At 40.1% G+C, this 18,932-nt stretch overlaps 1 protein-coding gene across 1 annotated transcript; it reads right to left on the bottom strand.

Annotated features, from left to right (window-relative positions):
* Positions 1–478: 478 nt before the first annotated feature.
* LOC132972032 (histamine H3 receptor) lies at positions 479–12,953 on the bottom strand. The gene is made up of 4 exons (XM_061034901.1): positions 12,404–12,953; positions 11,825–11,991; positions 4,521–5,417; positions 479–772 (listed from the first exon to the last, which is right to left on the bottom strand). Exons 1-3 carry the CDS (start codon positions 12,639–12,641, stop codon positions 4,566–4,568), a joined length of 1,257 nt encoding a protein of 418 aa, XP_060890884.1. The 5' UTR covers positions 12,642–12,953; the 3' UTR covers positions 479–772; positions 4,521–4,565.
* Positions 12,954–18,932: the final 5,979 nt, after the last annotated feature.

Raw genomic sequence — 18,932 nt, 5'->3', positions numbered from 1 at the left:
AGTAATGCAAGGCTATAGAAAGGTTTTCCTAAATGAAATTTGGGAAATTTATTGAAAAACTATCCTGGTGAATTGTAGGCACACCTGTTTACAGCTGCCTTTAAAGGGATACTTCACCCATTTCCATTAATCTTTGTATCATTAGAAACCTGGTAGTATTTTTGAATGGTCGTGCATCCCGCCCTCATTTTCCCGAGATGGGAAATCTTTGTATTTCTGGAGACGCCACACGGCTCGTTGTTCAAAAAGTTCTCTGAAGTACAGGCAGAGCTATGTTCTCGCGCATGTGGTGTGGATGTTAACGTAATTTAATTTACCGCAAGTTAAAGTTTTTTTTCAAACGAGCATCTTAAAAATAAATAAAATCATTAAAGGCGACAGTTATCAATAACGTGCGTCCAGCTCTGAGTATGAACCAGCCAGTTCTTTAAACAAAAACTGCTTCAAAAGAACACAAGCATGTAGCTGGACACAGAGATTTTTTTTATACAAAACCTTTAATACTGCTCCCACATCATAGTGCCTTACATGTATTCATCATCAACAAAGACATCTTTTTTAAGTTTAAGTGCAGATTCAGTGTTGCCCTTTGCCCACTTTTCAGTTTGAATGAAATAAAACATCACTGTGATTATAGTTCACTAAGTGGTCGCTTCACAAACACCGGTTATTCTTCTTTTCATCGTCCTATTGCTGCATGATGAGAGGCATGGAGGATGTTTTTGAAGACGTTTGAAAAAGGCTCTCTTCTTCTTTAGCCATGGATCTTAAACTGTGAAGTGAAAAGGTTTTTTATGTGCAGGCACAAACATTATGAAACCATAAAAGACCCTAGAATCCTTCATTTCCATTTAAGAGTGGAAAGGTGTTCTGTGGAAAAAAAAATGTTGTTTCTCTCTACTGTGCTTTCTTACAGACAGATTGTAATTTGACAAATGGGCGTGCTGCCGTTCTTGTGTAATATCTCTGACTAAATTATGGTCATCAAAGCTTTCCGGCTGCACAAGTCACCATTTCCCCGACTTCAGCAGATAAAGAAACGAGTGGTTAGAAAGCAGGAAACCGCGTCACATTCTCCTGTCCTACTTTCAGAGGAGGTGGTAACACATTCTCATATAAAGACGTGGTCTGATTTCTGCTTTCATCAAGGTGCAATTATATCTGTGTTTAAAAGTGCTATGAGCCTCCTCTCTCCACCCGGTCATTAAAGTTTAATCATTGTGATTATAAGAAAAGTTTAGGGACAGTTTTTTTTCCCCTCACGTTCTCATATTGAACTGTCGTATTGCTGTCAAATATAACTCACTCAACTCACTTTACAGTGCGGCCACAGCCGAATCATTCTGTTAATAATCCACTGAAGTTAACACTAACGTTAACCGGTGTTATGCTTTAAAGAGCGCTTGTGTTAACTAGTGGCTTTCAGCCGATTGCGTCCATGGTTGTAGTTAAAGACATACATGATTGATATTTTTGACATTACAATATAAAACTAAGTAACAAATCAACATTTGTAAGAACACTTTCCATGTTCTGCATCTAACTATGACAACCATGGTCACTTTTTAAACCATAACACCGGTGTTTTTGGAAAAGAAAAAAAAACAGAATCTTTTTACAATGTCAATAGATTAAAGTTCTATAGAGGCCATTCTGACTTAGAAAACTGTAAAGTACACATGTTTCTGTGTAGAAAATCTACAAATAATAGAAACCTTTTTCATGTACCTTAATGTAGGTCAGACAGCATTGCACAATAAAAGCGCCCGGGGCAGAGATGAGCATTGGGGCTCTTTATTGAAGAAGCTCTCCAAAGTACAGGAGGCGCTATGCTCTCCCTCAGGTTGTCCTCGATCTATCTTACCATGTAAGAGTTAAAGTTAAAGGATTTGTTAATCGTTCATCAAATTAACCTCAAATTACTTTGAAAAAATGAACGCAGAAGATTAACGATTAACAGACATTTGCCCAGCTCTTAATATCAGTATATTCAAAGGGCTCTATTTTAATTATGTTATAATTAAAAACATTTTTTGAAGTTGCTGCAGTAGATTAACACACAGATGTAGTTGCTGCAACACAATCCTTGGTGGGAAATGCTTCTAATTAAAGGCTGACAATTAAAAGTTGTTTTAGTCACTGACAGGTTCCGATTGTTATTCCAAGTGTCTGACAAGAAAGGATCTCTACAGAGAGAGACCTTTTTATTGAAGAATAAGATCTTTTGTTAAACCAGAATTAGCTGTTACATCACTCTCTTTGAAGCTGACAGACACCTTTAACAAAAAACTGTCTTTTTTCTGCAGAGAACACAGGAGTTGATGGCCTACTTCTGCTTTGATTGGTTAGTCTTTTCTTGTTATTAAGTAGCACCATTGGTGTTTCAATGCTCAGTTCCATTCCAACATTGTATTGGTGTAACAATAAGAAGGATACAACATAATGATCTGTGAGTGGAGGTATCCTCTGGGAGAGATGGTGAAGGCTTCCCATGTAACCAACAGTTATTGATAAATCATCTAATTCATACAATCCAACTCGGATGATAAACGAACACCAGAAGGCTTTTGATACCGACATCCAAATCTGTAAATAAAGATTAAGAAGTATTACAGTGTGTCTGAATAGTATGCAATCCAAAGAGAGCCGTAACAGCCTGTCCTAACAGTACGCAAGCGAGTGTCAGCGACAAAATCAGCCTGATTCTATTTATTCCTATTTGAGTGTCCTAACTGCCCACTAGCAGCGCGCTGTTTTTACTCCGACGCCCCGTTTCTATATTCCTCTCTGACGCTCGCGTCAACGGACAGGCAACGAGGAAGGAGGGGGCTCTACAAGGCGCTGAAGCTCGCTTTTCTCACTCAACAGAGCTTGGTAGCTCATCTTACTAAGGAGAGATGATGGTGCTTTGATAAAATGCACAACCGTGATTAAAATGTTGAGCTTTGACTAGTGTCAACACCGGAAAATAAACTTTTTTTCAGCTCACCGCGAGCCGTTTACCGACGAGCCTCTGTGTTGTGATTTGAGTCAGCTGCTCGTTAATACAAAGCACCAAACATCTGTTTGTCAACCTTCAGTCCAAAGCACTAGATGTTATTCTCTTTGTAAGGGGGGACACTGAAATTTACAGAGCATATAAATAAATATTTAACGCATGCAATGTGGACAGCGAGCGTCCGTTGCTGCGCGACAGAACGTGATATGTGACGGTCGCGTGTTGTTGGGCTTATTTTGATACTGACACTCATTCGCCTCACGTGCTGTTAGGACACGGTGTAGGGCTTATTTTGATTCTGACGCTCGCTCGCCTCACGTGCTGTTAGGACACGGTGTTAGGCTTATTTTGATTCTGACGCTCGCTCGCCTCACGTGCTGTTAGGACACGGTGTTAGGCTTATTTTGATTCTGACGCTCGCTCGCCTCACGTGCTGTTAGGACACGGTGTTAGCAACAAAATCAGCTTGATTCCATTGGTTCCTGGAGTGTCCTAACAGTTCATGAGCGATGCATCACGACAAGTGTTGGAGTTTGAGAGACTGAAACTTAACAGAGACACACAGTTCAGGCAGCAACAGGCCATGGACCAGTTGTTGTCTGACCTTTGGATTCAGCCAAGTCATAAGAGCCTGTTGAATTGTACCCTGATACCCTGTTTCTATATCCCTGCCTGTCCCTCAAGTAGACAAGGAACAAGATGCTGGGATTGTCCGAAACGAAAATTTACTTGACGCTTTCCTCCTTCAACAGAGCTTGTTAGCTTGTTTTAAAAGTTAGAAAAGCGATGCATGGATAATATTCATATATAAATGTTGTGGTTTGACTTCCTTTACAGGGGAAAAACTTTTTTCGGCTTACCGATGTTAAATGCCTGTCAATACAATGACCACACTTCTGTTTCTTCATCTTCAAAATAAATGCGCTAGATGCTAAACTGTTTGCAAATGGAAACTGAAAAAACACTGAGCAGAGAAGTCAATTTTTAACGGATGCAGTGTGGACAGTGAACACCCGATGCTGCATGGCATCTAATGCTCAAGGCTGTAAGGACCGGCTCTTAGACCTTATACTTCTGTGTTCTTCAAGATGAGTATAATTTTCTTGTCAAGACACACAATGATGTAAGGGCTTTTCTGGTGTCAGCAAAGACATCTTCCTCTTTAACAAAAAGGTCTATCTCTGTAGGAATCCTTTCTTGTCGTCAGACACTTACAATACAAATCTGAGTCTGTCAGGGACAAAAACAACATTCAGGAGAATTACTTTGATTTTTGCCCCCACAAGGATTATGTTGCAGCAATTTCAGACCGTTTCTCTGCTGCAGGTTAAAAAAAAACTACTGCAAAAATTCCACAACATTTTTAACTATGAGTCATTTAAACCCCAAAATATGAAAAACATCTCCCAGTTTCAAAGATTCTGGAGTTCCCCTTAAAAGCAAACGTTCCTCCTATTTTTGAAAACTGGATTTTTTGATCAATGGAAGAACAGTAGATGGGTTTTTACAGTGTTTGACTAACAGCGGTTACTGCATTCATAAAGCGTGGAAGTGCATCATGGTTGGTCTAACAGGACTGAGGCTCCATTTGAGGCTGGACTGATTGTCTTTTAGGACACAGTATTTTGGAGAAAGCCCTTCGGAAGCTGCTGTGGCACAGCGGGTACAGGAAAGGGTTAATGGCCGAGTTGAGCCACAGGAGCCAGAATGTCATCTCGTACCAGTAGTTTTGCACACACTTACCGCTGCAGGCGGCACGGATAATCATCAGCAGAGTGTAAGGAGCCCAGCAAATCCCAAAAATACAGACAATGATGGCCAAAGATTTGGCGATCTTTTTGTCCCGTGTGAGGCGAGATCCCTGCGCCCTGCGTCCGGGCACCGTGCAGGAGGGTGAGTGCTCAAACAGTCTGGAGTCCTTTCTGTTGGGAGACAACTTCTCCCTCTGCATGAGAACCTGACTGTTAGTCGGGTCCGCGCTGTAAGATATCACATCCTCGTCCTCGATAACTGGAGATATGGCGGCCGGCTCGCTGCACGAAACCTTCCGAGTCTTCACAAAAAACACGGACCAGCCGGCTCCGTCTTTGTGCTTCTTAGTGATCCTCTGCACCTTTAACTCGTCCCCGAGGCCGGCTCCTAAGTTTTTGTTCCTGCGATGGATGTTCAGGTAAATGCTGAGGTTGAAGAATGCCACCGACACAAATGGCGTGAAGAACTCAAAGGTAGAGGCGCAGAGCAGGAAGTACCAGGTAAAATAAAACTCGGCGTAGCACTCGTGAGCGGGGACGACGCTGTGGCCTCGGATTACCTCCCAGAAGATGATGGCAGGGCCGTAGAGAAGGAAGGCCAGCGCCCAGACGGCCACCATCTTGAACACAGCCTGGCGCGTCATGTTTCTCTGTGCTCTGTATTTAACCTGTTTTGAAAGAGGGACAGGAGAGTAGGGTTGAAATCTGAATGATAAGCTCTGACAAACCAGTAAAAGTCAAACAATAGGAGCTCCAGAGATTCTAGCGGTTACGTCGCACGCCCAATGCATGGAGGCTATAGTCCTTGTCAAAGCCACCATGGGTGCCAACCTGACCTTGGCCCTTTGCTGCCTCTGATGTCTTCCACCATTTCCCCCTCCCAACGTTTCCTGTCTGTCTTCAGCTGTCCAATCTAATAAAGCCAAAAAGACACAAACAAGTCCAACTACCTGTTTTGATACCATGGCAACAAAAGCACAAGTCCTAGGCGCCAGATTGCAGGCAAACCCCTGCACACAGTCTCAATAAGTTAGCAATGTTTCTGTAAAAATCTGTTTTTGGGCAATGATGGCCTAGGGGTTGAGTCAGTCCACATCAGAGGTTGCGCTAGACTTTCTTGTTGTCTGTCATTTTGACGGACAGGGTCGTAAAATTTCCGTCATAATCTATAATGCTCCGTCATTTTAATTTCTTATATTTTTATGATAATGAGACATAGACTATTTATTTATCAACTATTTACTTAAGCAATTTAGAAACAAGTCGATCACAGGTTACTTTTTAATTTGCGCAACAATTTTAGGGCGCACTCACACTAGCAAAGTTGTCCCATACTGTGCTTAAACACGATTATTTATTTTAATTATTTAATGCTTTATGATTCTCTCCATCGTAATCCATTTGTCCCCAAACGGGTCAACAAGTTGTTCAGACGCATCTGAAATACTGACACACATCAGGATAACAACGTCTTCATTGAGCCTTTTCCATCGTGCAATATCTAAACTGTTCAACACAGCACCTTTATATATTCATATTTGTAAATATTTTTCATACATTCAATTCTCTGTGCCTGTGCATATATTATATAGAGCGCCACAGGAATGAGTCCTAAAACCCAGAAGTAAGTTAGCATTTGAGCGTCATGGGGTCTATCATCTTAAAGTCAACGGGGATTATGAATGGGTTTGTGGTTAGACACCTGAAATAAGGTCTGTGGTTAACACAAGCTGAAGAGATGTTGGTGTTTTCTTAGACCACATAAACTACGTTAGGTAATACCCACACTTGAATTTTGAAGTTTTTACTCGTCTTTAAAAAGGCGGTTGCTAACAAGTGGCTAAATGTGACTACAGTGGTTGTCGGGGACATTAAACGTCATCACACCGGACACAGAGGACGGGAACTCTCTCACTAGTCGGAGATGTCTCCTGTAGGTTTAATCTTTAGGTTAAGGTGAATATTATGTTAGTAAACTATTTATTAAGCTACGTGGATTAGTTTATCGGAGATCGTCTGAAGAATAACGCTAGTGATGTCACAATCATCCGACCGTGGTGTAGTTAGCTTGTAGCATAACGTTAGCTTTTTACTTATGTCGGCTGCATTAACTCTTCAAACATCATAAAAATGGTTTTCATCTGTGAAGATTATCCTGCTGAACAAAACGCCTACGCTTCAGAAACGTGTGTTTACCACAGAGATTATTTTCTGCAATGATCCAAAATCCAATGAAAACATCCCATATGCAAATTCTCGTTAGACCCCATGGCGATGCTACTTCCGGGTTGGCCTACAAAAATACTTCATATGGTTTGTTCTCTATTCTTCCGATACTATACTTGGACCTTATTGCTTATACTATTATTTCTATTTTATTTTATATTCTGTATACATTTCTATATTTCCTACTGCTATATTGTGTTTATGAGAAACTGTAATGACTGAATTTCCCCCTGGGATTAAAACATTATTTCTGATTCTGAATACTTTATTGTCTCCCAGGGGGACATTTTTTCGTCACAGCTTGCACAGTTGGTACAGTTGGTGAAAACACTTGAAAAAATCTTGAAGTAAAAAAATCTTCCAGCCTCACACGAGAGTGACCGCACCGGGGAACAGAACGTTGAGATTTTAAACTGCAGCAGCTGCTCACGTACCAACATTTCTGCTCTTTGTTCTAATGAAGCCTGTCTGTATAGTGCAGCCTGAGCAGCACAGAGATGCTGTTAATAAAACCCACTCATGAGGCCCTTATTTCTGTGTGCCACCAAAGCCAAAGAGAGAGAGAGAGAGAGAGAGAGAGAGAGACAGGGTAATATCAGGATGAGAGCCACATTCAGTGATGCAACACAAGAGTGTGAAAGAGACATCTGGTTTTCTCCCGATCCTTTTCCTCCCTCATCCTCGCCCAGCGCTCATTCTTTTTTCTCTGGCTCCATTTTCACTTCAGTTCCTCTCAGTCTAAATTCATCCATCAAGGAAACACTGACACGCTTACTGTTTTTGTGATTTTTCATCTTTTCTTTTGCCTGAAACCATCAGATTATTTCTGCAGCAGCAGGAAGTCAAAAATGCTCCTAATGCGACTGCAGCTAAAGAGCAACTTCGGTGGAAAAAAAGCTCCACTCCTCTGAGTCAATAAGTAATCAAATCGAGCCTCTTCATGATGCTAATAACTGATTTTGGCACAGCCTCGAGTGTTGTCGTGGGTAAAGCAAAAAGACTCACACCCATTTCACTTTTAAATTAGACAAGTCCTGCTCCTCTGCGGAATGAAAATGTATAAATAAATGAATTTAATCTTCCGCAAAGCCTCTGAGATCAAGCTACCAGCCAAAAGCAAAGAGATGGTATCATGTGGCGTCTGAAAATTCTGGCACAATCAATTCAACACATGCAGCAACACTATAAAACTGATCCACATTGAAACATGTCAGCCAATCACACGGAGAGGAGAAGGTTGTCTGGGAGATCATTTAACCCCGGTTTAATCTAAGGGGGAAAGGGGGTTGAACTGATGAGTAATACATGGCCTTACAGACAGTGATTCAAAATAACTCACTGAAGACTATATCACACTGATAGGAGTATGCAAAGGCAACAAATACACTTGTTTCTGTCCGGCTCTTTTAAAGAGGACACCCAGCTCTTTTGTATTTCATTTTCATTTTCGTAAAGTCTTTTATGTTGGCAAGAATGCACAAAAAATGTAAATCAGTGTGCATCTTTTTTCTCAGGTCTCCAGCTTGGACAATATGTTCCCAAAAACGTAGTACAAAAAAAAGGCTTTGTGTTCTCCGATTGGTGGGTGTGTCAGAGCTTTACCCAATCAGCAGCGACATGAAAAAAAAAAACAGTGGACCAAAAAGGCAGTGCACTTGCAGGGTGTGAAACACACAGACTATAAGAAGATGGACGACATCTCAACATCTCGGCTCCCCATGAAAAAGTCTAATAAACATCCTGTTGGCTGGCTGCAGTATAGGTCATAAGCCCCGCCTCCTCCATGTTAACAAATGGGACATGGGTCAAACTATATTTTCTTAATCATGGTTTCTGTCATTATAGTTATTTCTCATCATGCTGATTTATGTCCAAGTGTTCATTTTTCTGAGAAGTGATAATTTATCTGATGCTATAAAAAAGGGGTGTAACATTATGATTGACAGCTCTGATTTCAAACGAGGCTCCTCGTCGCAATGCGCCCCCGATGATCAGAGTAGAGGAGGAACAGTGTGAGGAAACGTAAGGAACACAAGAGTCATTGAATTTTTCATAACTGTGAGTGTCTGCTTTAAACCAACACAAGAATCTGTTCTGCTGTGGACGGTGCCCACCTGAGCGACCTTTGACCTTTCATCAGGAAATGTCATTCGTGTTTGTGAATGAGGCCCATTGTACTTATTTATACTGTCAACATGTAATCTAATATTTCCTGTGAATAACTGAGTCAAGGGGGATTTCTTAGTTTCTGATGATTGGTTGGTTAATTATCGCACAGAGACGATGTCAGACTGAATAAAAGCAAAGTGAAACTGCTTCGCATTTGGCTGACTACACAACAGACGATCTTAGCCCCACCAAACCCACCCACCTTATATTTGATTTGTTCAAATAATCCTCAAGTGTTTGGTGTCAATACAACTATTTAACTTCTCCGGAACAAGTCGGAGCTTCCCTGAGGCGGTGAACATAAACACAACTGTGCCCCGAGCCAAGTAGAATATTGAAAAAGAAGAGCAGCACAACAACGAGTTACTTGATAATGTCTCATGAAGACAGAGCCAGCTGACGACGTTCATCATCCTCTAGGTTTGTTTTTTTCTTCTAAAGTCACATTTAATCACGCAAAGTTTCTGTGAGACTGTGAGAATCTGAACTGTGAAATGCAAACGTCTAGTGTGTGTGTGTTAGGGGGTATTATAATGTCAGAGACCAGATGAAACTGCCCTTATGTCTGTCATGTTTTTAAAATGTGTAGCCAGCCTGACGTTAGGAAATCCAAAGAGCAAAATGACAAAGCTGTTTGTGCCCCATGTGATAACAGAAATGAACAATGGTGAATTATTTTATAGCCTTTACTGTGATTTTTTAAAAACCTAACCCAATACTTTGAGTTAACCAAAATAACTTGAATATGGTTATCAAAATGTTTGAATGTTTTAGAGGCCACATTTTCTTAACCGATACAATCTGTTTTGATTGATGGAGAGTTTAGAAAAGATTCTTAGTCATATTTTTAACACTACAAAGAGAGAGCACTGTCTAAATTAAACAAATACGTTGGCAACTTTGTGATATGCAAGAGTTCACCTGGATTTTTTTGGTAATGAAACACAAGAACTTACCCTGTATTGAATGCCAAGGACTCCCTTTTTTTTTATCTTTTCAGGAAAAACAGATATTGGCTTTGGTATATAATCAGTCCATCAAGTGAACTTTAAAATGAGGGAGTAAAGTCGAGCTCTAACCTCCATCAGTTAAAGTCATTAAACTTTGACTTCTGGTCTCACATGGCTCTTGGACTCATTTTCCTTGTTTAAATCCTGTGGATTTTGACCCATCCTAACCTTTAAGCCCCACAACAGATGACTGCTTGGCTGTGTGTTTCTATGTGACCTGACTTCTTAAAGGCTTTAGTGTTGAGGGTCAGAATCTGATTGATGCACATTAGTTCAAAATGTACAGCTGGACTCTAGATTACATCGATAATCTTCACAAAAAACTGTTGTGAGACTTTGTTGCATTTTCAGGGATTTTGTCAGAAAACAGAAGATATTACAAAAAATGTGTGAAATTATTGGGGATCCCCTTTAACCTTAGATTCTTTACAGAGTGTACAGACAGCACCTGATGTCGGTATTGAAAATCTTTATTTAGCAAATGAAGCAGACAGTTGATGCTGTGTGCTCAGACTGACATTATAGATCTAAACTGAATGTTTGTTAAAGCAACACAAAGCTTTAAAAGTCAAATATCAGTTTAGATAAAATAAGAATAAATATAGGAGTCGCCCAGCACCCACTCTTTGGTTATCTTTTGGTTTAATGATCAAAGACAGCAGGAAACAGATAATACAACACATCAATGATAATACGTAGGATTCATTAAAATCAGAAAAAGACTTCAAAGTAATGAAAGGTACATTTGCAAAGATAAAACATCACATGGTGCTAAAATGGTCATTTCCACAAAACGTGTCCGCAGAGGCCTGACTTATTGAACCCACTTGGTCCAGAATTGAACAAAAAACATATTTTTTTTAGACGCAAACAAAAAGTGATCCTTCCCATAACATAAGCATCATTAACTATATCGATCTGTATCAAGGGGGGTTCAGGAAGAAACCAGCACCAAGTAATGGGTTTTTTTTACAGGCAGAGATCAATATGCCAAACATGTATTAATCAGTGCCTCATCCTGAAAGTCTACATTTCTTAGAGATAATGTGATCACGTCAGGGGGCAGGTCCATGTTAAAAATGTTTCCAACATTAAGTATCTCCTCATGGTAAAAGGTGCTTTCTGCTTCTATGTGACAAAAAAATCCAATCCAACTCAATTCCCGTCACACTTGAAAGTACATGTGTTTCTTTATAAAGTTTCACACTTCTAAACATCTTTCTCTTTATATTTAAAGACGACTCTCTTACTCCCATTTCTCTTTCATATATTCTGTTGTGTGTCATTTATTTTTCATGAGAACCTTTAGTGGTTGGGAGATAAGGAACGCCCTTTTCAATCACTAAGGGAGGCACCTATAGAGAGTCTCAGAAGTGGATCCTCAAGCTCTCTTTTATTTCTTATATCAAGGTCAAAATAATTGCGCACCTGAAAATATCTGTAAAAAAAATCAGATTTCTCAAAAAAGCATATTTTCTCTTCAAGTTCTCAATCTTTAAGTCAACCTTTTTTACTGTCAAAAAGATGAATGTTGTTATTCCTTGTCCATGATTTTAGATTGAATCATTTTTAAAACATGTGGGACAGAAAAAGTATCAAGATGTAAAGAGTTTTGACAGCCTTAGTGTGTGAGATGTGTGTGTGTGAGGCTCTGCAGTGTGTGTACTCACTGCTCTGGTGACTGACAGGAAGCGGTCATAGCTGATGAGGACAATGTTGAAGACTGAGGCGGTGCAGAGCAGGTAGTCCATGACCAGCCACACCTTGCAGAGACCCTTACCCAGCATCCAGCGGCCCGTCAGGTTGTACGGGATGTACACTGGGATGCAGAAAGCACCTGCAACACACACACACTTATCAACCCCCCCAAATCAAATCAAATCCACACCTCTCTGAAGCATGAGTCAGAAAAGAACTGCATGTTTCCAACACAAAGAGATCTTAGGAGCAACCTGGACTCAGCTTTTGGAGAAGGTGTGTTTTGATTGATGAGAGCAGCACAATAGGAGAGCGATGTTCAATCATGTGAATGAATGAAGCAGCAGGATGCTAAGGTCACAATAAACCCTCTCATGAACACAACTGACTCACTGCAATTACATTAAAGGGATATTCTGCTGTGTTTGGGGCGTGGACACAAAAAAAAAGAAAAAAACCTTCAGTGGGTTTTCAGTCACAGGAGGGAACAAAAGACTTTGAATTGGGGGGGGGGGGGGGGGGGGGGTAATGAAGAAGAAGCTCCAACTCACCCACGAGAAAATCAGATATGGCCAGGTTCAGGAAGAAGTAGTTACTCTGAGTCCTCAGCGTTTTATCCACAATGAAAGCCATGATGACCAGCGCGTTCCCAGCAACCACCACGACAACCAGAGTCACCATGAGGACCGACAGGATCACCAGCAGGTAGCCCGGGAGCACGGCCCCAGCCTCGGACACCGCGGGAGTCAGGTGACCACTGGAGTTGGACTCGGGGATATTCGCGCCCATCGTTAATTAAAATCCAGGATCATCGTAGAGCATCTCACGCGCACTGACAGCCAACATGTCCAGTTACGCGCCCGCGCGCTGCGCTCCACTTTACGCACGAGCCAGACATGACTGACAACCTGTGATGGAATAGGACTTTCCCAAAACCTTCCATTTTTCCCCGGATAGTTCTGTGATCAGGAAAGGCACGAATAGAAATTATTGATTTTGAATAAATGTCAGAGCTCGCGCTTCTCTCCGGTCAGCCGGTCCGTCATCAGCGCGTGCAGCGGGATGTGCGGGAGCAGAGGAGCGCACTGTTGCCTTTTGTGACTGTCAATAGTGCCATAGTAAAGATTATGTACCACTTCCGGTTATATTTTCACAATAAACATCTCATTCCAACGATTGAAGAAAAAAAAAGACAATGCACATATGGATCTTAAAATCTGCATTTGTAAGACATTTTACTCGTCAAAATTCAATTGTCAATTTGTTTTTTCCAAAGTTTCAGATGATAGAACATAAAATTCAAGGCAATTAAGTAGCCTGGAGGAAAAACGAAATGTTATTTTTTTTAAAACATTTAGTATTTGCCAATTTTAACAACGAAAAATCTGAATAAAACACAAAACACAGTAAAATAATTTCACTTCTACAGAAATGTGTGTCCAGATATTAAAAATGAGTGCAGGTAGATTTTAAATAAGTATTGTTTCTTCCTTTGAGCATCAAGAAGAAACATAGGCATGGAGTTGTTCATTATATTTCTTTCTAGATGTATAAGTCTTAAAAATAAAATATGAATACATTTTTTTTTACCTTGGCCTCAGAATAAAAAAAAATCAACCCTCCCTTTTCTGTCTGTCTTCCTTTCCTTTACATGGCACTTACACTGAAGTATAAACAATATTTTAACAAGTCATCTTTGATCCCGAACCGTTGTTCATAAATCCTCCACCTGCCTTTGTTTTCCTTATGCCTGGTCCTCTTACTGGGGCTGAGACAAAGAGGTAAAAACGCTTTTATTTTGGAAACTATTCATGTTCCGGTGTCACTGCAGGTGATTTCTGCGCACCTGACGTTTTCCTTCTTTGTCCGCCCAGTAACTGATCAAAGGCTGAAGTCTGCAATCAGGAGCTGAAGTGGAGCATAGGCGGGAAGCGGACAGAGAGGAAGTGATCGGAGATGCAGACGACAGGAGGTCTGAACACTTCAAATGTACACCAAACAACAAAAAGAATCAGGGTTAGAGTCCTGATGAGTCCACCTTAAGGCTGACCTCTCCTTTTATCCAATTAACACATTTTTATTTCACTTTTAATCAGGTAACCTTACAGAGTGCTCCCTGCGATCTTAACATTGATATTTGGTTGAAATCACGTTGGTCTGCCTAAAGCCTTTTTAACACTTACTAGAGAGGGGGCAGACATATTCCCGCCAGAAACGCAATTTAATTATATGATTCTAAATCGATCCAGACCGTCCATCATTTGATTTTTAATATACTTGCTAAAAGCATGAGTACATTTTGACGTCATACTAAAGTATTGGCCGGTTACTGTACTGTCTTCGGGAACAGCAAGACATTCACCCAAATGAGTTTTCATTGACTTCAGTGTTAGAGCACACAGTGGATTCTACAATCCCCCAGGTTAGAGGAAGCTTGACCCAACCCAGACGTGGTCTGAAGGTTTACTTTTCAAACATTACAGATATAAAAGCTGCATCATCTTGAACATATTTTTTTTATTAAGCTTTGTGTTTTGGGAGCCAAAAGTTCTGAAAACATGAAGTGCAAACTTTTGCATACTTTCATACTTATTTTGTTCACCTTTTCTAACCATTGCTACTCATTCAATGTGTTAAATAAATGATAGGTTATTTTAACAAGTTCTACTCTCTGTGACGTTTATGTATGAAAAAACTAAACATTTTGTTGCAGAAATCCATTCATGCCCAAAGTAACCCTAAACAGCAAGTCAACAAGCTGCTCAACCTGTATATCTGCTTCCTGATTGGGTAATCTGAAAAATAAAACCTGAAATGGTGCTTAATGAAGAGGCAGGAACACAATTTTACCAACAAATAATGTTTTGCAAATGGATTTCTTAGTGTGGAAGTCAAAGGGTTAAAACAGGGCTTTACACACATTTGCATTACTGTTCTAGTCCAGAGCCATGTGTGAGTTGGTGGACAACAACAACAGCAGACTCTCGAGTTCTGTTTGTTCTGCTCACTCCCAGAGAGTCTTGAAATGTACTGTTACGTTTGAGTTTTAGGGTTTGGACCCCAGAATGCAGAACACGGAAACAAAAGTCAGTCTTTAAGACGTTTTAATGTAGCTTGTAGCAAAATAAAAGGCTTAAGGTCTGAGTGATGACCTGATGAGATTCAGGTGCTCCTCGTTCCAGCTCAGCCAGCCACGCCCTCCACTGCACACACACTGCAAGAGAGAAAACAGAAAACAGAAGGAGGGGAAACAAACACAAAGTGACACCAAATGTACCAAAAACTAACACCATGACATGTACTCTCTCTGTAGTTTAGGGTCACTTGGAGTAATATTGTCCGTCCACACAAAAGTCTCCTCACCATTCTGGAGAAGGATGAATGTGTGTACATGGCTTGTTGTTTCAATAGAAAGTTTCACCGCCAACTACTAGCCTGGTATGTGTACTACAGAGTATTTAGTCGTTTTTGCAGATCTGTGTTCACGACTATTATCAAAATGTTTTTGAAAACAAAAACTATTCTGTTTTCAAAGGAATCGTTCTCATGTTAACATGGCCATGGACGTGCACTCAACGTCTTCAAATAACTAAGTGAAAGAACCTTCCCTTATGAACCAGATTAAAAGTGTTTGCAACTGAAGATTGTGCCAAAGACTGACACTTATTAAAACTCAATTCTTACAATAAGAGAGACGTGAAAACATCAACATGGGCAGTCACAGTGTGAAAAGTCAGTATAATTATTGGATAATTAAAGCTTCGGTTCTCTAAAGATCAGAGTCTGACCTCCTGATGCTGTACATTTGAAAAAGCCTGACCTTAGAGATTCCCATTATTTCAGAGGTTAGAGGCTCCCTAATGCTGAATATAATATTTAACATTTAGCAGAAGACATCTTCCAACAATCCGACGTGATGGGACAAAAAGCTTCTCGTTAAAACTTTAATAAGAAATGACAGAAAGCAGCTTCCTAAAAACAAACAACCTCTCAGGATCTATTTCAGCATGCCGAGCAGCAGCGTGGATCATGACACACATTATCACTAAAAACAGGGAGAGCTGCTCGGTTCTGTAACCTTTTGTTCCTGCTTTTCGGAGCCTGCAGCCCTCTCTTCAAAAAGGGCAGCGGCCCCCCTAGACCCTCACTCCCTGCTCCAAAAAAAACCACCTGCACAATCAGATGTGGCTGCTGCAGTGATTGCAACAGCATGGACCGAGACAACATATTTATTCAAGGCTGTCTAGACTTAAACATCTTCTACAAACACAGACTTTTAAACTAAAACCCCTCCCCCTATCTGGATCAAATATGGCCTGGATCAAAGTGTCACGTGTTCCAATATGTAAGACTGAATCAGAATGAGAAATACTTTATCAATCCCGGGGAGGAAATTTGGCCATTACAGTAGCTCTCAAGCACAATATAAAAACAGGAAATATATAAATATAAATATAGAATGTAGAATAAAACTAAATGCTTTCTGTCCATCTTAAAACGTCATTTCTGTCGTCTTGTTACACTCACTCAGTTGTTCAAGAACATTGTAATGAATGTTATCGTGCATTGTTTGACTTTTATTTTACAAATCACACTTCTGCCCCTCAGGAAACAAAGGCAGAGAGCTCTCTGAACCCAAATGTTTTTTGTTTTCAGAGTACCTATCTATGTTTTTGAGAAATGTAGTTATAGCAAATAAAAATCTGATTTTAACAAATATGATGCTGAGCTTTTCTAAAGATGATCATCTATACCGCTTTTCCTGTGCAGTGTCGAGGGGGTACCCCACTGGAGCTGATCTCAGCTGTCATTGGGCGAGAGCTGTGGTACACTCTGGAATGAGACAAGACAACCAGCCACACATATATATTCACACCTACAGGCACGTGAGGGTCACCGATTTACCTAACAATGTGTCTGTGGACTGTAGGAAGAAGCTGGAGTTCCCCGGATGCACGGGGAGAAAATGCAAACTCTACACAAAGAGTTTATTCAAACGGGGAATCAAACCAGGATCCTCCTTGCTGCAAAGCACTGACCACTGCACCACCATGCTGCTATATCGACTGGTTATTTAATGAGTTGAAATACAAGGTGACCATTTTTCTCCTCAGTCACTGCTGCGTTCAACTTTGCATAACAAGCTGATTTTTTTGTCCCACTTGTTAGTGACGTGTGGACTTTGGTATCTGAAGTCTACTGGATCTGTTTGCAGTCTGGGTTTTATTGTCCAATAATGTTTTTGCAAAATTGCTTTATGAGGTAAAATACAGTAAGACTATGTGGAGAGCTCAGGTGGCAATCAGTGGTGTCTGTAAGTCCTTTATGATGGCTATAGTGGAAGCCCCAGAAGCTCCTACTGGCTGTGTTATCTTCTGAATATAAACGATACTTGAAGACGTCACTTAACCACCAAATATAGACGATGGAAAGTGAACATCTGGAGTGACATTTGGTCATATGTCAAGTTCCTAACATGTTCGATATCCAAACCGCTGTCTTTACACAACAATTAATATATCAGCATTCAACCACTTTATTCCTGTTGTTCTTATCCATCATTGCACTACGGTCACTTTATTTATCTCATTTTTACCTTTACAGTTATATTGTATATATTAGTTCTGTTGTTCCACTATTCACCATGCACCTTAATAACTTATCATTTAATATTTGCCTACTTGCACATAGCTCTGTAGATATATATTTATTTCTCGTTTACTGCACATAGTTATGGTTACATCTGTTTACATCTGTTAGTCCGATCACTGTCCACTTATATCTACTCCTTTTATATTTTGTATTTTTTAGTTAAGTTTAAGCTTTACGTTGTATTTAAATTGACACTTTATATTTAGGTTAAAATGTTTCGTCTACCTGCACTGTAAAAAAAGTTTTTTGAATTGAATTGAATTGAATTGAATTCCTATGATGCTCCTTATCTAAGAGTGAACATGTCTCTTGAGATTTTATCCTTTGATAGTGCTTGAGATTTCTTCATCCCTGCGTACTATCATTGTGTCTTCATTTTAAACCACAGTGTAATGTTATTTATAATGATGAGATCTGGCCACTTGTCCTTTTCACAAGGACAATCCAGGGTGAGTCATCATGACATTTACACTGTAAGAGGCCTCTATCAGAGCAGTCCAAATACACCAGTTTTTATCATTAATATTGTCCTTAACCTGCACTCTACTGATTTCTGACTATATTTAGATGTTCATATTGGTTATTTGTGTTCCCTTTGTTTCTGTGAGCTTTTGACAGAATATCGTAACTATTGCTGTTAAACATGATAATACGAGTCTTGTTATTTGGGCTGAATGCTTCTCACCAGGATCACATACAATTTTTGGATGCATTTTAATGAAACTGGCAGACGGTATAGCATCGGTGAATACACAAGAACCAGTAATCATTTATTCAGTTTGAACAAATAATTATTCAAACAATCGGCTGTCAACTCATGTCTTTTATGTTCCAGTATTTAATATTAAAACAAGGACCTGTAAGCTTTAACTGTGAAGGTCTGAAATGAATGCATTCATTTTATATCCCATCATTTTGTCCCTTTTGATGCACCATATTTAATCCACTGCAGCATCTTCCTGATGGAAATAAACAGCGCCTTTGAATGGCTCAACTTTGCTTTAAAAAAACTGTAGTTCAGCTCAGATGACGAGTCAAAAGGAATATCCACCTTACAGCTCTGTGCATTGCGGTACTGCAGTAGATTATATTACTCAGTTAATGACCAGTACACTACTTTTTACATTGCCTTGTGAGATAAAAGTCCACTGAACATAATGCCTACAACACAAATGTCCTGTATAGTGCACTATAGTGGGTGATTTCTGACAGCCCATGACTGTTTATTGTTTTCACACTCGCAGAAATCTCCTGAAAAACTCCTGATATTTCCCGGAGGAGCTATATATGTGAACGCAAACAGCCACATTTTTCGCTCTGACTTCACCCTGAGTTTCTCCTGCCAGACCCCCTAGTGTTGTAACGCGAGTATGATAAATAACTAGGTTATTAGTTTTCGTTTGAGTATGGGTTTTCCTATTTTCTGGT

Source organism: Labrus mixtus, chromosome 3 (assembly GCF_963584025.1).
Source record: "Labrus mixtus chromosome 3, fLabMix1.1, whole genome shotgun sequence".
Taxonomy (NCBI): domain Eukaryota; kingdom Metazoa; phylum Chordata; class Actinopteri; order Labriformes; family Labridae; genus Labrus; species Labrus mixtus.
This window is presented reverse-complemented; position numbering and strand designations above follow the sequence as displayed.

Coding starts and splice junctions, on each gene's coding strand:
- LOC132972032 (XM_061034901.1), bottom strand. CDS start 12,641: ATGGGCGCGAATATCCCCGAGTCCAACTCCAGTGGTCACCTGACTCCC. Junction 11,992..12,403: donor CATATCTGATTTTCTCGTGG/GTGAGTTGGAGC, acceptor TGTGTGTTGCAG/GTGCTTTCTGCATCCCAGTG. Junction 5,418..11,824: donor TCCTGTCAGTCACCAGAGCA/GTGAGTACACAC, acceptor CTTTCAAAACAG/GTTAAATACAGAGCACAGAG.